This window comes from Homalodisca vitripennis, chromosome 6, assembly GCF_021130785.1.
Source record: "Homalodisca vitripennis isolate AUS2020 chromosome 6, UT_GWSS_2.1, whole genome shotgun sequence".
NCBI lineage: Eukaryota > Metazoa > Arthropoda > Insecta > Hemiptera > Cicadellidae > Homalodisca > Homalodisca vitripennis.
In genome coordinates, this window is record NC_060212.1 from 96,024,154 (window position 1) to 96,040,280 (window position 16,127).

General features: G+C 31.5%; 2 protein-coding genes and 1 long non-coding RNA gene across 4 annotated transcripts in view; 2 read left to right on the forward strand and 1 right to left on the reverse strand.

Moving 5' to 3' along the window:
• On the forward strand, nt 1-3,857 carry LOC124364578. Its single transcript, XR_006922636.1, has 2 exons — nt 1-1,451; nt 2,516-3,857. It is a non-coding gene; the product is annotated as an uncharacterized LOC124364578 (long non-coding RNA).
• Nucleotides 2,941-16,127, reverse strand: part of LOC124364576 (UNC93-like protein MFSD11) — a 16,676-nt gene continuing 3,489 nt past the window's right edge. For both annotated transcript variants that reach the window (XM_046820135.1, XM_046820136.1), the window contains exons 3-8: nt 14,417-14,593; nt 11,247-11,506; nt 8,834-8,959; nt 8,132-8,306; nt 5,295-5,430; nt 2,941-3,700 (exon numbers count right to left, since the gene is read on the reverse strand). In XM_046820135.1, the coding sequence (XP_046676091.1) occupies nt 3,503-3,700; nt 5,295-5,430; nt 8,132-8,306; nt 8,834-8,959; nt 11,247-11,506; nt 14,417-14,593 (1,072 nt within the window). In that variant the 3' untranslated portion in view covers nt 2,941-3,502. The remainder of the gene's footprint in view (nt 3,701-5,294; nt 5,431-8,131; nt 8,307-8,833; nt 8,960-11,246; nt 11,507-14,416; nt 14,594-16,127) is intronic.
• Nucleotides 10,354-16,127, forward strand: part of LOC124364577 (NAD-dependent protein deacylase sirtuin-5, mitochondrial-like) — a 27,864-nt gene continuing 22,090 nt past the window's right edge. The window contains exon 1 of the mRNA XM_046820137.1: nt 10,354-10,493. Coding sequence (XP_046676093.1) covers nt 10,425-10,493 — 69 coding nt within the window. The 5' untranslated portion in view covers nt 10,354-10,424. The remainder of the gene's footprint in view (nt 10,494-16,127) is intronic.

Below are 16,127 nucleotides of genomic sequence, written 5' to 3' on the forward strand. Positions count from 1 at the left end.
AAAAATATTCGTAGAGATCTAAATACAATGAAAAATCACGTAAAATATTTGTAGTATTCTTATAACGATTTGTACTTCTTTGTATACGATTTGGTTAATTTATTTCTAAAGAAATAGAATCGAAACTGATATCTTGATATCATGAAAAGGACTTAAGTACCACTTCATTCTAAATATATTCTAACACAATTTAAAATGTTTTTAGGCTTTGAAAGTGAACAAATAAAAAGACAAAACTGTAAATTTTACTGAACGAATGAATACTTTGCTCTCGGTAAGTGTTAATTTTAAGTAGTAGAGAAAAACAAAAAAATTATTAGTAAATTAAATAGTATATTCTGTAAAAATTATATGCTTTTATATTTATATATTTTTGTAAACGTAAGAACTTAATACTGAACAACAAAATTTTATTTATAAAATTACTAAGTTTTAATTGAAATTTCCAACACATTGTATTTATACATGGCTATCAGATGGTAAGTCCTAATATTACTATTGTCTGGACCTAGAGTAGCACTAGCGAGGTTTGATTGCCAGTCCTAGTTGTCGAACTCGGTGAGATATTTGTCTTTGGTTGTAATCTTTCATTACATAGGAGGTTATTACATAGCCCTGTTAAAGTTAGCGATACAGTATAAACTTGAAATTCAAATATACAACGGATGATTCTAAAATAAATGTTTGAATTTCAATAGTTCCATAAAAAATAAATAACTGAAATAACTAAAACAAATAATACTATTTTAAGGCACAAAGTGTTTATGCATAGTTTTAACATCTGAAAATGTAAAAAAGTATTTAACACATTCACTGCAGTAGATGCCCTAGCGCACTTGCTGTCTTATAAGGTAATAGTCATCTTCACCCAGTATAGAACAACAGTGAAGGTGTTTAGAAAAGAATGAGCAATGCTTATCAAATTACAGTAAAACCTGTAATATCCAGCCCTGTGATATCTGGCTACTCTGATATCCAGCCTGGTGGCAAATGATAAAATATTTTATAACTGTAAATTTTTTAAGCAAGAATTACCACACGGTAAGCTTATCACTTTCTCCCACACGTCAGCCAATGGGGTGGGGGCCAAAAAGCGATGGGGCTTTATTTTCTGTTATGAAAATCTCCCCCAAGCTAATTTTAGGAACGATGACCTTGGTGAAGCTGCAATCTCAGTAGTACACGAGATATTTACCATCAATATAAAATGTTTCATGTTGTGTTGTATTTTTTAAGGCAAATGTCAGAAATTAAATCAATTGTCAATAACAAACTTTACAACAAGAACGTGATACCAGTGCTATTGTGTTGGCTTTCAAATGTGCATCGGGACAAGTGGTAGTGGTGAGGTACTTTAAACTTTTTTCAGTTTGTTAACACCTGAATTTAAATTACTAAATGTTTAGCTTTTCTAAAACAATTTATATTCATACCCTCTTCAATACAATTATGTTTAACCCTTCAACGCGTTTTGCCGTACTAGGTACGTCATGACACTTTCACTTGAGATCGCGTTTTGCCGTACTGAGTACGTCATGGAGTAGTCGGTTATTTTTGTAGCTGTAACAGACAACTATCGAATGTTTTCAATGAAAAATGTATACCAATCGAAAGTAGAAGATTCAAACTTTCGATTAATTGAGTCGATATCTCGAAAAATCGATCTTTAGAAAAAATATCTGAGAAATCAGCTGCATTCAAGACGACGTCATTGCCGTGCACCCCGATCGTTTGTCGGCTTACGTTTGTTGTTGTTTACAGTCATTGTTAGTGTGATGGTTATGTTCTACTGACATATTTTTGTGTGTTTTATGTTCCTTTGTTTAGTTATTATTATTAGTTATGCTTAGTATTAGTTTTACAAGCTAACTATATGGTTTTGAAGAAGGAAATCCCGTTTTGACAGGAACAATTTGTTGTGTTTTACAAACATGAGTCGGGAATGTTTTGTAGGTTAGCTAGCTTTTAGGGAAATATTTTTGCATATTTTAGGGAATTTATTTTAAAACTGTTATCGGTTTTGTAAAATATTTTAAAATCAATCGAAAATGAGTAATCTTGAAGGACACCTAGTGGAAAGAGACAGTAAAATTGACAGACTTTTGAACCTTGAATCAGATGAAGATTTCGACGATGGATATGACAATGACTTTGCTCAAGCTGAGTTTGAAGTATTAGACTTAGGACAAAATAGTGATGATGATATTGAAAATAGGCTAGGTGAAAACATTGTAGTACAAAATGAGTTCAATGTTGTTGAAAGAGGAGGAGGTGATGCATACCTAAATGTAGGCCTAGGCTTACCTGGTTTTTGAATCATTGTAAAGTTAATAAACTAACCTAAAGTAGGTTAATTTTGTTTAATTTGGCTAATTCTAAACACTAACAACAAAATATAATTATAAACTTGGGTAATTTGCTTATATTATTTATAAAACACAAAATCTCTAAAAAACCACCAGAAAAATCAACGCAGGAGGGGGTATGACCATGAAAAAAAAATAACGCGTTGAAGGGTTAATACATAACCACAAAAGTTATAAATATCAGTGCATTAGTTGAGTTTTACACTTTCAAACAAAATAAAGTTTCTCGCTGAACTTTTTGATATTTACATAGTGGTTTCAAAAAGCAAACTGCAAATTGTTGTGAATTTGCATTATTAGTTTACATTTTTTACAGTTCTACATCCAGCCTATCCTGTTGGCACATTAGGCCACATATGACATGTTTTACTGTAATTACCCTATACTGTTTTTTACACAAGTCTACACAAGTCACTAATTGTTTTTGATATTGACAGACTATTTAGCCTATTCAGGTGTCCCCAAGGATCTATGCAGGGAAGTACCCTTATATTTATTTCAGAGATTGGGGATAATTATAGTGTCTAAGAGGGTTTTAGTACTATTAAGAATTAAAGAAAATTAAAAGACATTATAAATGTGTGTAATGATATATTGTTAGAATTTAGAATTGTATTAGTCATATATGTCTAAAAATACTAATAAGGTAAAATAAAATTTCAGTGGGTGGGGGAATTGACCCTCTGGATACACCCCTGGATCTATTTTATAAGTACAAGTGCGAGATATTACGTACAGTATAACAGATACTAAAGAAAATATTTTTAAAATCAAGGCAGGGTTGAAACCACTTTTACCTATAAATGGAACTCCAAGCCTAACTCTTCACCACAATTTCTCCTAAAAGCCAAAACAGAGTAAATCAATCCCAAAGCGAAAAAAATTGTGTTTTTTTATCACAAACAGTACACTCAAATTGAAACCAATACTTAATTACTCTAAAAACTTAATTAGTCACTACTTAAACTTTTCAAATGAACAAGCTTTATGGCATACAGAAGAACTAAGTAACAACTTAAAACTACTGACTGTGTAACTTTAAAAACTTGTATTAAAACTTTAATACTGTTAAGTACTTATGAGACTGATTGGCTAACAAATACTTGGGTTTCCTTATACTGAGAGTAGTACTAAGTTTACTTTGAACGGATTGTCCCTACAGTTTCTTCTTCTGCAGAATCCCAGTCCTCGTTTGTCCACTTGGCCTTGGTGACGTTTTTGTCGACGTACATGAACGCCAGAGCACTGATAGCTCCTGCTGGTGCCAACACCATCAGCTGTGTGTGGAGACCGATGTGGCTCGACACAAAGAAGCCAAGACCAACAAAGAAACTCTGAAAAATAATAAGCTTCATATGTTTACAAGAAAGAACAAGTCAACAGATCTGTACTGCGTAAAACTTAAAATGAAATAGTGCTATATGAGAAATCTCTATAATCCACTAGATTCAATATAAGTGCTTTCAATACAGAAATTTAAGTTTTGACATATCCCTTTTGAGTCCCATTTTTATTTCAAAATGCCTTTAACTCTGGTGTTCTATGATTAAGTACTTTTCTTTCTTTAAATTTGTTATTGGTCATAGATGGGTTGAAAAGGTAATTTGCTGTCATTATAAGTCACAAAATGTATTACACTATATGTTTTGAGGATTGAATTCTACCCCTTTGCTCAGGTGTAAAATAACTTAATACCGACAAGCACGTAATACCTAAAAAGTGTGCCAAGAACACAAACACGTTACACACACACACACACACACACACACACACACACACACACACACACACACACACACACACACACACACACACACACACACACACACACACACACACACACAAGCAAAAGTGGAACACTAACAAGAAAATCAATGTCCACACAACCAATTTAAATTTATCACCAACTTTTTAATATATACAGAATAAGAATAATGAGTGAAAGCCAAGTAAAGCAGAGACTAAACGATCAAACCAATGTACTCGATGAGGACCAGTGGTAGGCCTAGTCTTGTGACTGATAAACTGGTGAAAGTGTTGACTACAAAATTTGAGTAAATCATTCCATGATCACCGTACTTTCAGAACATTTACCCTAATTTCGCAGACTTCAGTGCATGAATTTCTGCTGAAAAAGCTTGGTTACAAAAAAGATGAGTTTCAAAAATTCACCGTGATTAGTGTTTTGGTCAAAGAATATATCATTAGAAATATATCCATCTACGATGTGGGAAGGGTTAAATACCATAAATGTCTGAGACAACAAGTTAAAGTTCAGATTAGTAACTTCAATGCAAATGTGTTACTATACATATAATGAAAATATAATGAAACTTGGTTAATAGTTCTTTTAATGAAAATTAATCTAAAATATAAATTTTGAAATGTACTTTATCAACAAAAGATGAAGAATCAAAAAGTACTGATTGAGTTTTAGACCAGCTTAAAGGATTCAATGGAACAGGTATGGCATGATTTATGGTTGAAAATTACTTTAAAATTAGTTTCATTCATTTTCTTTTTGATTATATGTGTTTCAGAGGTAGATAAAGATATTAAAAAAATTGTATTGAGTCTCCAAATAATTTCAGTTAATGCTCGGTAAAAAAAGCAGACCATCAGGAGCATACTGTACCTTTCTAGTCATCCTTCAATAGTAATTCAACGTACTAAGGATAAAATGCTTACTTACTAGCTATCAGGCAGATCAAGACTTTATCTAAAAAATCTGATCTGTTTACATTTTGCATTCCATGTAACCTAAGTTACAAATAATGCTTATTTATTCAAGTTACTATTTTCCACTTTTAAAATTCAAAATTTCAATGTTAACACCAGAGCGGACATTTTATATATATATATATATATATATATATATATACATATATTAAAGGTAAATAATGATAAATGTCAACTACTGTATATTACCTTAATGAACTTGTAGAGAGCACATGACTGAGTGCTATTGAGTGGGAACAACACCGCAATGATGGAGAAGTTCTGTGTGTTCAGACAACTGTCACCAAATCCCAGCAGAAAACTACAGCTCATCGCTACTACAGAACTACGAACATAATACATTAGAATTAATGTATTAATGTATAGAAACTGATAATAAAGTATACTGTTTTCGTATACTTTATTCCTACTTACATTTCTTTTATACTACAGTGTGCTTTACCAGAATGGATAAGTTAAATGTACATTTGTTTCTGCCTTTTATTGTCTTAAATACTATTTACAGAATAGAGTAGAATATATACGAGATGAATATTTCAATGAATAGTGTTTGTAATATTTTTACTGATACTAATAAACAGAGGGTGCATTATGAAAGTAATGCACATGATTTTATTATGACGCAACTATTTACTGCAGTGTACTCTAGTGGGGGTTCTGCCCTTACAAACTTGTCAAGTCTCTGTTCACTCCAAGCAGTACGAGTGGTAGGACGTGTCTTTGCACAGTCTATTTTTTAATTGTGTTACGTGATGGAGTGCTCACTAGACCAACAGTGTGTGCTCAAGTTTTGTGTGTGGTTTGGGAAGAATGCAATGGAAACTTATCAAGTGCTTCAAGAAGCTTTTGTGAAGGAATAAATTTTGAGATCTCAATGCAGAAGTGGCACACACAATTTTCTTCCAAACCCAAAAAAGCGGGTATCAGCAAATCTTGCAGCAAAACAATGCTGATTGTCTTCTTTGACGTCCGAGGAATCGTCCATTTTGAGTTTCTACCATAAGGGCACATTATCACGGCAGCCTTTTACATAGAGAAGTACTCAAGAGACCAAAACGCTGGGTAGTGCATGCCAGGCCTGAAATTAAAGAAGTCTTCAAGTTCCATCACAAAAATGTTCCAAGCCACACGGCCTTCGTCACTACCAACTACCTAACCCAGACCTCAATGGTGCCCCAGCTTCCTTACAGCCCTGACTTGGCTCTGTGTGACTTTTTTGTTCTCCCAAATGAAGAGAGCTGAAGGAAAAGCACTGGGTGTTGGTGGAGGACATCCAAGCTCACGTTACAAGGTTCCTGAGAGACACTCCAGTCGAAGAGTTCCAGGGCGCTTTCCAGGTGTGGCAGAATTGTCTCAGCTGGTGAAGACTATTTGGAAGAATTTTAACCATTTGTATCAATCGGATAAATAAATCTATTTTTTAGAAGATGTTTTGTTTACTTTTATAATGCACCCTGTATAGTTTTAAATGAAAGAAAGCATACAATTATTTATGCAGTACATATTTATAAATTAATTTTATGTAAATGTGGAATCAGATCCTCGTACCTCATAATCTTTAGATACTTACGGGCTGTAATGTAAGAATTAAAATAAATAGTAAGATACTTTTTAATTGCTGAATGTTAGTAAATCCATCTGATAAACCTGAGGTTCATAAAAAAATTCAATTTTTGTTTGACAGTGTCCACATGACAACATCCAAACAGATTGAATTATAATTTTTGTTTTTAGCACAAATGTTGCCCTTTGTATAAGTAAGATAGAAGTTGATGCTGGTGACTGTACCACTAAGATAAGGGTATGTAGAACAGAAATGTATTTATAGTACTTGTTTTTGTTTAACACTCCAGTGGTGAGTCTTTGGGTACATCCATTTTCAAAATGTTGTATACTATTCTTTCATTATCAAACTTGTACTGCTGTGTCAATGAAATAGCTTTATTGATAAATTAAAATTGTGAAATATCGAAAAATGTAGCAAAACAGTACATAAACACAGAATATGATTGCACATGTTACTGCAGCAATATCAGATCCAGGCATCTATAATTTTTAGTAATAAAATAAACCATGCTTCATTGTACTGTTCTTCATATTATAAATAAAAAACCCTTATGTATAAGAAAACTGTGTTTATTTCTTTACAACAATATCCCTTTTATGTGTTTTAATATTTTTATTTTATGTTTATTACATTGTTCCTTTTTCATTGAGTATACATTGAAAAAGAAAAGTTTTATTTATTTAGATTTAAGATAGTTGCACAGTTATTGTTCTTAAATTTTTATGTATTTGTAAAATATATACATATATATATATATATATATATATATATATATTAGGAGTGCCGATGGCCAAGCGGTTTAAGACGGACTTTGGGTTTGAGTTAGAAATAGCACAGGCTCAAATCCTGTCTGTGACCGTTGCACTTTTTATCAGTAGCACCAACCAGTGGCCCATGAGGACGAGCAGAATAAGGCTTAAAAAGGGATCAGCCACTCCTTGAAAAACATTCCTTTAATTCATATATAATTTTGTTTTACTCATCTTTCCTTTGAATGAATTTTTTTAACTATGAATTGAAAAATATTTGATTAAGGTGAAGTTCAGAATTGTTGTGTAATGTCAAAATGCTATAATTATTGTTCATGTACAAATCTATTTGTTTTGACTGTCACATTTGCACAGCTCTGGTGCAAAAGTTATCTGGTTGGCGACAATGAGTGTTTCTGGTGAACAGCAAACGCATCGCTGACAATCACCATTCATTGTATATACTGTGTTCCTGTGTTCCTTTGTCACAGTAGTTTAGTGTGTCACATTCCGTGACAAATCGTCTAAAAGTCACTAAGCAAAGATCTACAAATCATCTCTGTCTCCAGATTTTTGCCAGAAAATACCCACTGATGTAACATTTTAAGTCAAACTGTGTAAATTTCACAAAGTCTTAAACCTAATACCAATTTTGAAACACTAAGTATATTGATCAGATCTGTAGACGAGATGGATAGGATTGAACATACCTGGGCTGTATAATGGATTTCTCATAACTCTCTCCGTAGCTCGCACTGTCAGGGAGGTTCAGGAAGATAAGAATGAAGGCCAGTAACTGTAACGTGAATCCGAATATAATGACTGCACTGCGGCCGAGTTTACACCTTGTGAATATCCTGTTCAGGAATACTTGGCACATACCACCTGATACATACAATATTAGAATTATCATCCTACGCCATCATGACTGTTATATTAGACAAATAAGTTGTTTTAAATATACAGTTTGAAATTTGTTTTCGGGAGAATTAACGTAGAGTTATTGGCTGAGCATTAGCGAAGCCTATCACTAAGGGTGCTACAAAAATTTCACTTCTGTCTCCACATGATATCTCAAATAGTAATTGATGTAATGACCTGAAATTTTGCAAGAAGCTTCATTTCTATATACGCAACATTGAGTTTGATGATGGTTCATGTACGGTGTGGTACCTTACTATAAAATGTAAGGATTAGTGTTAAAGTGATTTGGATTTTTTTTAATTTTTAAACAAGAAAGTGTTAATACAAATTTATGAATACAATTTATGTTGTTATATCATAGACATACCAGAGTTTGGTAAAATTTTACTTTTTAATAGTTTGTTAATTTCCAAATTGCACTTGGATGCCAATTTGCACTCCACAAAAAAATGCTGTTGGCATGGAACAAATTCTGACATATTACCCACCGAAAACTTCTCCAACAGCAATACAGATGCCGGACAATGCTACCAACTGCTTGGCTTGGTTCCCGAAGGCTGTTGTGAAGCCAACACTTGGACTGTACACTCCGTACGTAAAAGCATGCTGCATACCTGCATACAATAACAGTTTTAGGAAATTCATTTCAATTCAAGTACGAGATTATTTTATTTCACTATTCTATACAAATTATTAAAATCATATTATGAATAATTCTAGTTGTAATCCAGATATTTTAGAATACTTTGAAGCTATATGATGAGGTCTATGAAAAATACAATGTTGAACTCACAAAATCTGTATGTTTGTGACAACACTAAATAAATATGATTTGTACATTCAAAATCCAGTAAAAATTTAAAATTTGTTCAATTAACTCATAAAGTAAACAACCTGTTGTGATTTACATAAAGGATATGTTGAAGTGATTTACTTTAGTTTTTATAATCAGCCTGATCTAGTGTTTCTTTTACTTTCAATCACAACAAAACTTATGTACTTATGTGGTACTTTTGATACTTTTGACGTGACAACGTCTTAAATTAGGTTGCGGCTCGGAGTCACTCATGAAAAAGTGTAACGCCCGGTAACGTTACGATGCCCGTCCAGTGGGTCCGCCGCACGGGATCCGCACGGGATAAAGCAGATAACTGTGGGTCCACCGCACGGGATAAAGCAGATAACTATGTTTATTTATATGATTTGCATGTAGAGGTAAACAAAATAAATTTTAATATAACTTGTGATGTTACACCTGTTTTAATTAGTTTTAAATTATGTTTCAAACTCATATCCAGAATGTTTATTCAGATAATATTGGCAGAAGAAAGCAACACAGTTCTGCTATCAAATTTTCCATAATTTACCAACTGCAATTTGTCAACATCTAAGAAACTGGCAACTTTATAATAAACTCACAGCAACGATATAGTGCTTAACTAAACATGAAGTCCAGCAGCTTCCTTCATCCTGACATTTCTACTGTAACAGTTTTGTGTTACAAAGTGAAGCTTCAATTAAAAGGAAGCTTCCGTTAAAACAAAGCTCAGAATTATCATCATACGTCATCATTAAACCCAAACAGACAAAGATTTATCTTTCTGGTTTTAGATCATCTACAAGCTAATCTTAAACAACTATTTTTCTACAAAAATAGGATATATACCTAACTTTTGTCTATCACATTATAAAAAGCTATTAAACAAATCTAATTAGGAAAATTACCCTTTATTGAATTAGTATTCCAGAAATAGAGTGATGGACAAGAATTTATGCAACTTAATTTACTTGTATGGAGTGTAGAAGAATTGTTTTATTTGGGTGCTACAGATATGAGTTGAGTAGTTTGATTTTGGTGCAATATTACTACAAATATTCTCTAAACTATTCAAAATAAAACAACAATCATCCCTGGTTCATGTTTCTGCTAATGTAGCTAGAACTGTAAAGGTTACGTTTGAATTAATTAACACAAATTTGCATAATCACTAACATCAAGTCTAGTAATTTGTTGATATTTAACCATACAAACACAGGGAGACAAAAACAACTATCAGGTGATAGCTGATCTGATAAGAGATGAAAGTGCTCATACCACATCATGGGCTGAGAGCAGAAGCAGTTAATTTACTACTATGTGTTCTACAGGTACCAGTGTATATAATACAATCTGTTAATTTGTAATCAATAAATAATTTGTTATGCATTTTATGCATTTTAAAATTATTAACATAACTTTATTTATATTTATCTGTAATAAGAATATTTATTAAATAATTACTGTACATTACATAACACACAAACAAAAGTAAACTTAATGCAAAAACACTTCAACATGTAACTATATCATCAATTGTGTAAAGTTAGAATTTTATAAATTGTTGATACCTTTTAAAAGCCAGCCTGTAGTAAAATAACCTTGAGTTTTCAAAATGACCTTGAGTTTTCCCCCTTAAGAGCAATTTTACACCCTTATTTTTAGTTGTAGAATCATGGGATACGTCTAGGATCCAATTGCTATTTATTTTGTTCAATATATTTTGTATGTGTTTTTTCAGAAAAAAATCTCAAACTATGTTGCACTTCATTGTTATTCAAAAAGTAAAAAAAACTACTTTACAAAAAACTAAAAATCATGTAGATTTGTATTACTTACATCTGTAAAATGAGATATCTCCCATAATGACACAATAATAAATAAATTAGGGCATAAAACTGCGACTGCATGAGGTTTAGCATTATTTTTATGGGGATAAAATCAGTCATTTTACTACAACCATCTCTTAAGTCTGCCCATTTTGTACATAACCTAAAAACTGAGCATATAAGGTACTGATGTGTGCATGTTATGTCAAGCAACCTAATAGTTACAGTTTATACTGTATTTTAAAATGAACTTACCAGTAAAGCAAAATGTTATGTTTAGTATTATAATTTCTTTTGTGATAAAAACCATCCAAGTTTTCTTCAGTTCAACCAGAGGCCCTCGGGCTTCATCCAATTCATCTTTGGGTTTTTTAGACTCACGCAAGAATAAAAATGCAAACACTGATACAGCTGCTACGCCACCAAGAACCCAGATTACTTGATGTCTTGTATCGGCATCTATTCTTCTCTTTCCCTCAAATTTGAAAAATGTAAAGATGTTGCCAAACAGTGATCTGGAAAAACAATCAGTATAAAAATACGGGTACCAACACAGTATCATGATAATAACCATAAACTCAATATAAAACTATTAAAGCCATCACAATATCCGATAATGCTCATAAGCCAATTTAATTCAATTCAAAATATCTTTATTTCAATTTTTTATATATTTTTATACGAATAGTGCCAATTACATAATTAGATATTACTATTTTTTCTGCTAGACAAGGCATTAAAACAGGATTAAGCATAACTTAAACATCTTAATTTTTCTGTGCTCATAAAAATTCACCATTGCTATAAAAAGGGTGACTAGTAAGATTTTTTTTAGTGTATTAAAAAAAATTTACATTATTTCCTTTTTGACGTGACAACGTCTTAAATTAGGTTGCGGCTCGGAGTCACTCATGAAAAAGTGTAACGCCCGGTAACGTTACGATGCCCGTCCAGTGGGTCCGCCGCACGGGATCCGCACGGGATAAAGCAGATAACTGTGGGTCCGCCGCACGGGATAAAGCAGATAACTATGTTTATTCGTGAAAATGTGGAGTGCTTAGATTCGTCATTTACAACAACTACAACAATAAAGGTAAATAATTGTACACTGATATTTCATTATCGTAAACTACTGTATGATTGATTGATTAATTGTTAGATTGACACAAAAGTTGAGAAACTGAGTTTATAGGTTATGTCATACTATTGACAAATGTTGATAGTGTTAAGTAAATTATTAGTTTAAATCACTCTGCAATCAATCGTAATTCAGTCGATTGAGAAGAAACAGCGCGTATTGCTAGTCAAACATTTAAAATAACAAATTATAACCTCTAACCTTTCATAACAGTGCGACCAAACAAACGAACTAAACCGACCAAACACCACGCGCGGAGTTAGAATTTAACTGTGTTTAGCAAGAATTTCAAATTCCAATTTTAGTAAATGTTTTATTCAACTTTACCATTTACAATAACAAATTTTAATTAATTTCAAATTATGTACAATGTTTTATTAAACAAAAATATATTTCTATAGTTAAAATTTGTGCAATTCTTATTTTCATTCAATTCCTTGTTCCTATTGTGCAATTTAATAATATTCATATCAATAAATATTCTACCGAGAAAAAGACGTTGTCACGTAAAATCTTCGCCCGTAAAACCGACTTTACAGGCAACCATAATTTTTTGATAATGTTTGGTAATTTTAATACAAAATATTGTACAATATCGGTTGGTTTTTTCAAATAAAATTCCAAATTTGTTCGTTTGTTATAACCAGGCAACGATTTCGAGTGCTGTAATGATCATGATTATTTTGACTTCTATAGTTGGTCCTTGGGTTGCCCTGAAATTTAATATAGGTTGATAAATATACAAACCATAAACGGTCATGATGCCAAGGTCAACAAAAGCATCCCTCATAGAATCATCCCACTTAAGATTGAGCATAATACGAATTTTTTTTGCTTTTAAAACTTTGTCTAGGTTTGTTTTAGTATTAGACTTCAATAAACCAAAGAGTTCAATAAACAAGAATATCAATTGGTAACAACATCTATTCAATACAACCTCGAAACACAACTTAACATTACAAAAGAACTTTTGATAAATATCGAGATTATCTGCCAACATATACTCAGTTGTCCAACAATGATCAGCTGTTTATATATCTATCTCAATTCTACCAACATACGCTCAGCTGACCAATAATGCTCAGCTGTTTATGCATCTATCTCGATTTGTTCTAGAACAGGGGTTACTATTACACATTAAAACACTAAGTTTAAAAATGTTATTTTAATAATAACGTACCTACGTCAGTATATTGTTTTCATTGCCTTAATATTGCAAAAAATTACATTTTTTCTAAAGTAAAAATTCCAGAAGAGAATTTATTTAGTATTTTTTCTATATACAGGTCCCAAATGAGCTTTTTATCTATTACTAAAGCAAGAAATGTTGTGCTTTGTTCCTGTTGAATTTCCTGATTATATTAAGATTTCAGGTTCTTCTTTTAGTTTTTGTTGTTTGGTACAAAAAGCAATAGTGGTTGTTCTATTGACATTGAGTAGAAGACACTTTCACTCAAAAATTGATTTACCTTAAATAAATTATTGCTATTAATAGCTTAAATGTTATTTATATTTTGTCCAGGTACCAAGTAATTTGAGTCATCTGCATACAGATAGATATATCACCCATCAACCACTCTGGGGAAGCCTCTGATGTAACAGACAAATAGCAGGGGTCCCAGGATAGATCCATGTGGCACACCATTCTATATCTTCTGTAGAGTTGACTATTTTCTTCTATATGTCCTTTTCCATTTTTACTTAGTACTTGTATGGACTGAAATCTATCAGATAAGTACGAATTAAATCAGTCATACTCTTTACCTCTAATACAAAGGTTATTTATAGTCTGCAGAAGTCTTCCATGACAAACACTATTGAAAGCACAACTCAATATGAACTCAAACTCTATATGAAACTACTGAAACAGACACAATTTCATGATAAGACCCATAAACTCAATATAAAACTGCTCAGGCCATCACAATGTCATGATAATGCCCATAAACTCAACATTTGAATATTCCATAAGACATGAAAATTTCTGAAATTAAAGTCATTAAATCCAATAAGATTTTCAATCTAAATCATACACATTTACATTTGTTAGTGATGAACACAACATTTGCAAACTAATTCACCACAATTTAATCCTTAAAAAAAATTGTATTATGTACCTGTGAACTATTGTATTGCTGTATTATTAATATTGGCAATTGTGTTAAGGGAACTGTATCTCATTAATGAACTTTAATAAAAGATTGAATATTTCAAGAAAAAACTTGTTTCGAGCATCCGCCTTTAATCTTAGTTTAAATTTATTTTGAAGACAAAGGAGGAAACTCACGATGACTGAAGGAAAGCCCAGAAAATCCCAACATTGCGAGAGATATTAGTAGAGTCAGAGTTGAGTACGAGATAGTTGCCCTCCGCAGTCCATAATAGTCCACCCGCCACTCCTCCAATCACAGTCACTGCATAGATTGCCCAAGACTCTTCTAAGTTGAATGCCAAAATGTATATCCTGAAAAGTGTATTTGTGTAAAATTATTCATAAAAAATTAATTTCTCACATTATGTTTATTATATGTGTACCACAAAATAAAAACAAAAACCTTAAATTAAATTACTAAGACTTTTAAGAGCAGGAGATTTTAAAAAGCAAAACTGGTTATTACTGATAAAAATGCAGGTCGAAGGCAGAAATGCAATCCAACCTCTCTTCATCTTGAGTTCAAAGTCTACGATATGAAAGAGCTCAATAAAATGGCACTATCTACTCTAGACAGGTTTAAAGGAATTTAGATGTTGATAACTTTTTATTACTTTATTTCTGTTGAAATGTTGGCATAGAAGATAAAATGTAGACATTACTTTTATTGACATTGTTCAAGTGAAATACCTGCCAATAAAATTGAATGAAAATGTACAAAAAATAAACATATATATGGGGGATGAGGGATATTTTACACTACTAGATATTTGCATTCAGAATAACATCTCTCAACAATAAATCGTTCTGATAAGCTGTTAACTATCAGTTTATAATATTTAATTGTTCACTAGAATATAGCAGGAATTCAGTAACGCAATTACACTTAGAGGACAGTAATAGACATTTGAACTAGAACTTTGTTTCATTTTCGGTTCTACATCAATTTTATGTTCATATAATTGTATCACTCAAATTAGGCTACGTATTGTTACACATAACAATATTTTACAACAGAACCAGCAGACTTAAAGACATTCACACACTCATGCTGATCCATATAAAACACTAATAAACATAGTACCGTATGGTCAGCAATAGTAAATAGGCAATAAAAATTGTAAATCATGAAATATTAGTTAAAAAAATACTTTTCAAGTCTATAGTTAAGGCTTGTAAACACAAATACGTAAAGCACTTTCATTTTTTCGCAGTACTTTCACACTGAGCCTGTACAGTAAAAACAACAGACATTTTTATTAAAACAATCCAGTTATTTACATCAATGTTACTATGACACAAGAAAATAATAAGTGTCATCTTTTGTAATTTACAAATGTTGTACCTGACAAATTTTTCCAAAAGGAATTATTCAAATTTTTTAATTTTACATAATACATAATTTAATAGGGCCCTAAATAAACCTTCATATAAGCATACAAATGTGAAGGTATTGCACTTATGTATTATTGAAAATGCTTTTTGTAAAAATACATGCACATAAACAAAATATATCTAAAAAAAAAAAAAAAAATATATATATATATATATATATATATATAATATATATATATATATATATATATATATATATATATATATATATATGGGTAATTCTGATGTAAATTTATTCAAATTTACAAGTAATAAAATTAACTTCAATGTATATATATATATATATATATATATATATATATATATATATACATAGGTATAAAAGAAAACAAAACACGTTTCTTCAAATCGAAATGCTTAATATTTCGTTACTTTTCAGTAACATTATCAAAAGCATGTATATAATAAAATATAAACAAACAAAAGAATTAAGGTTATAAAAACATTTCAA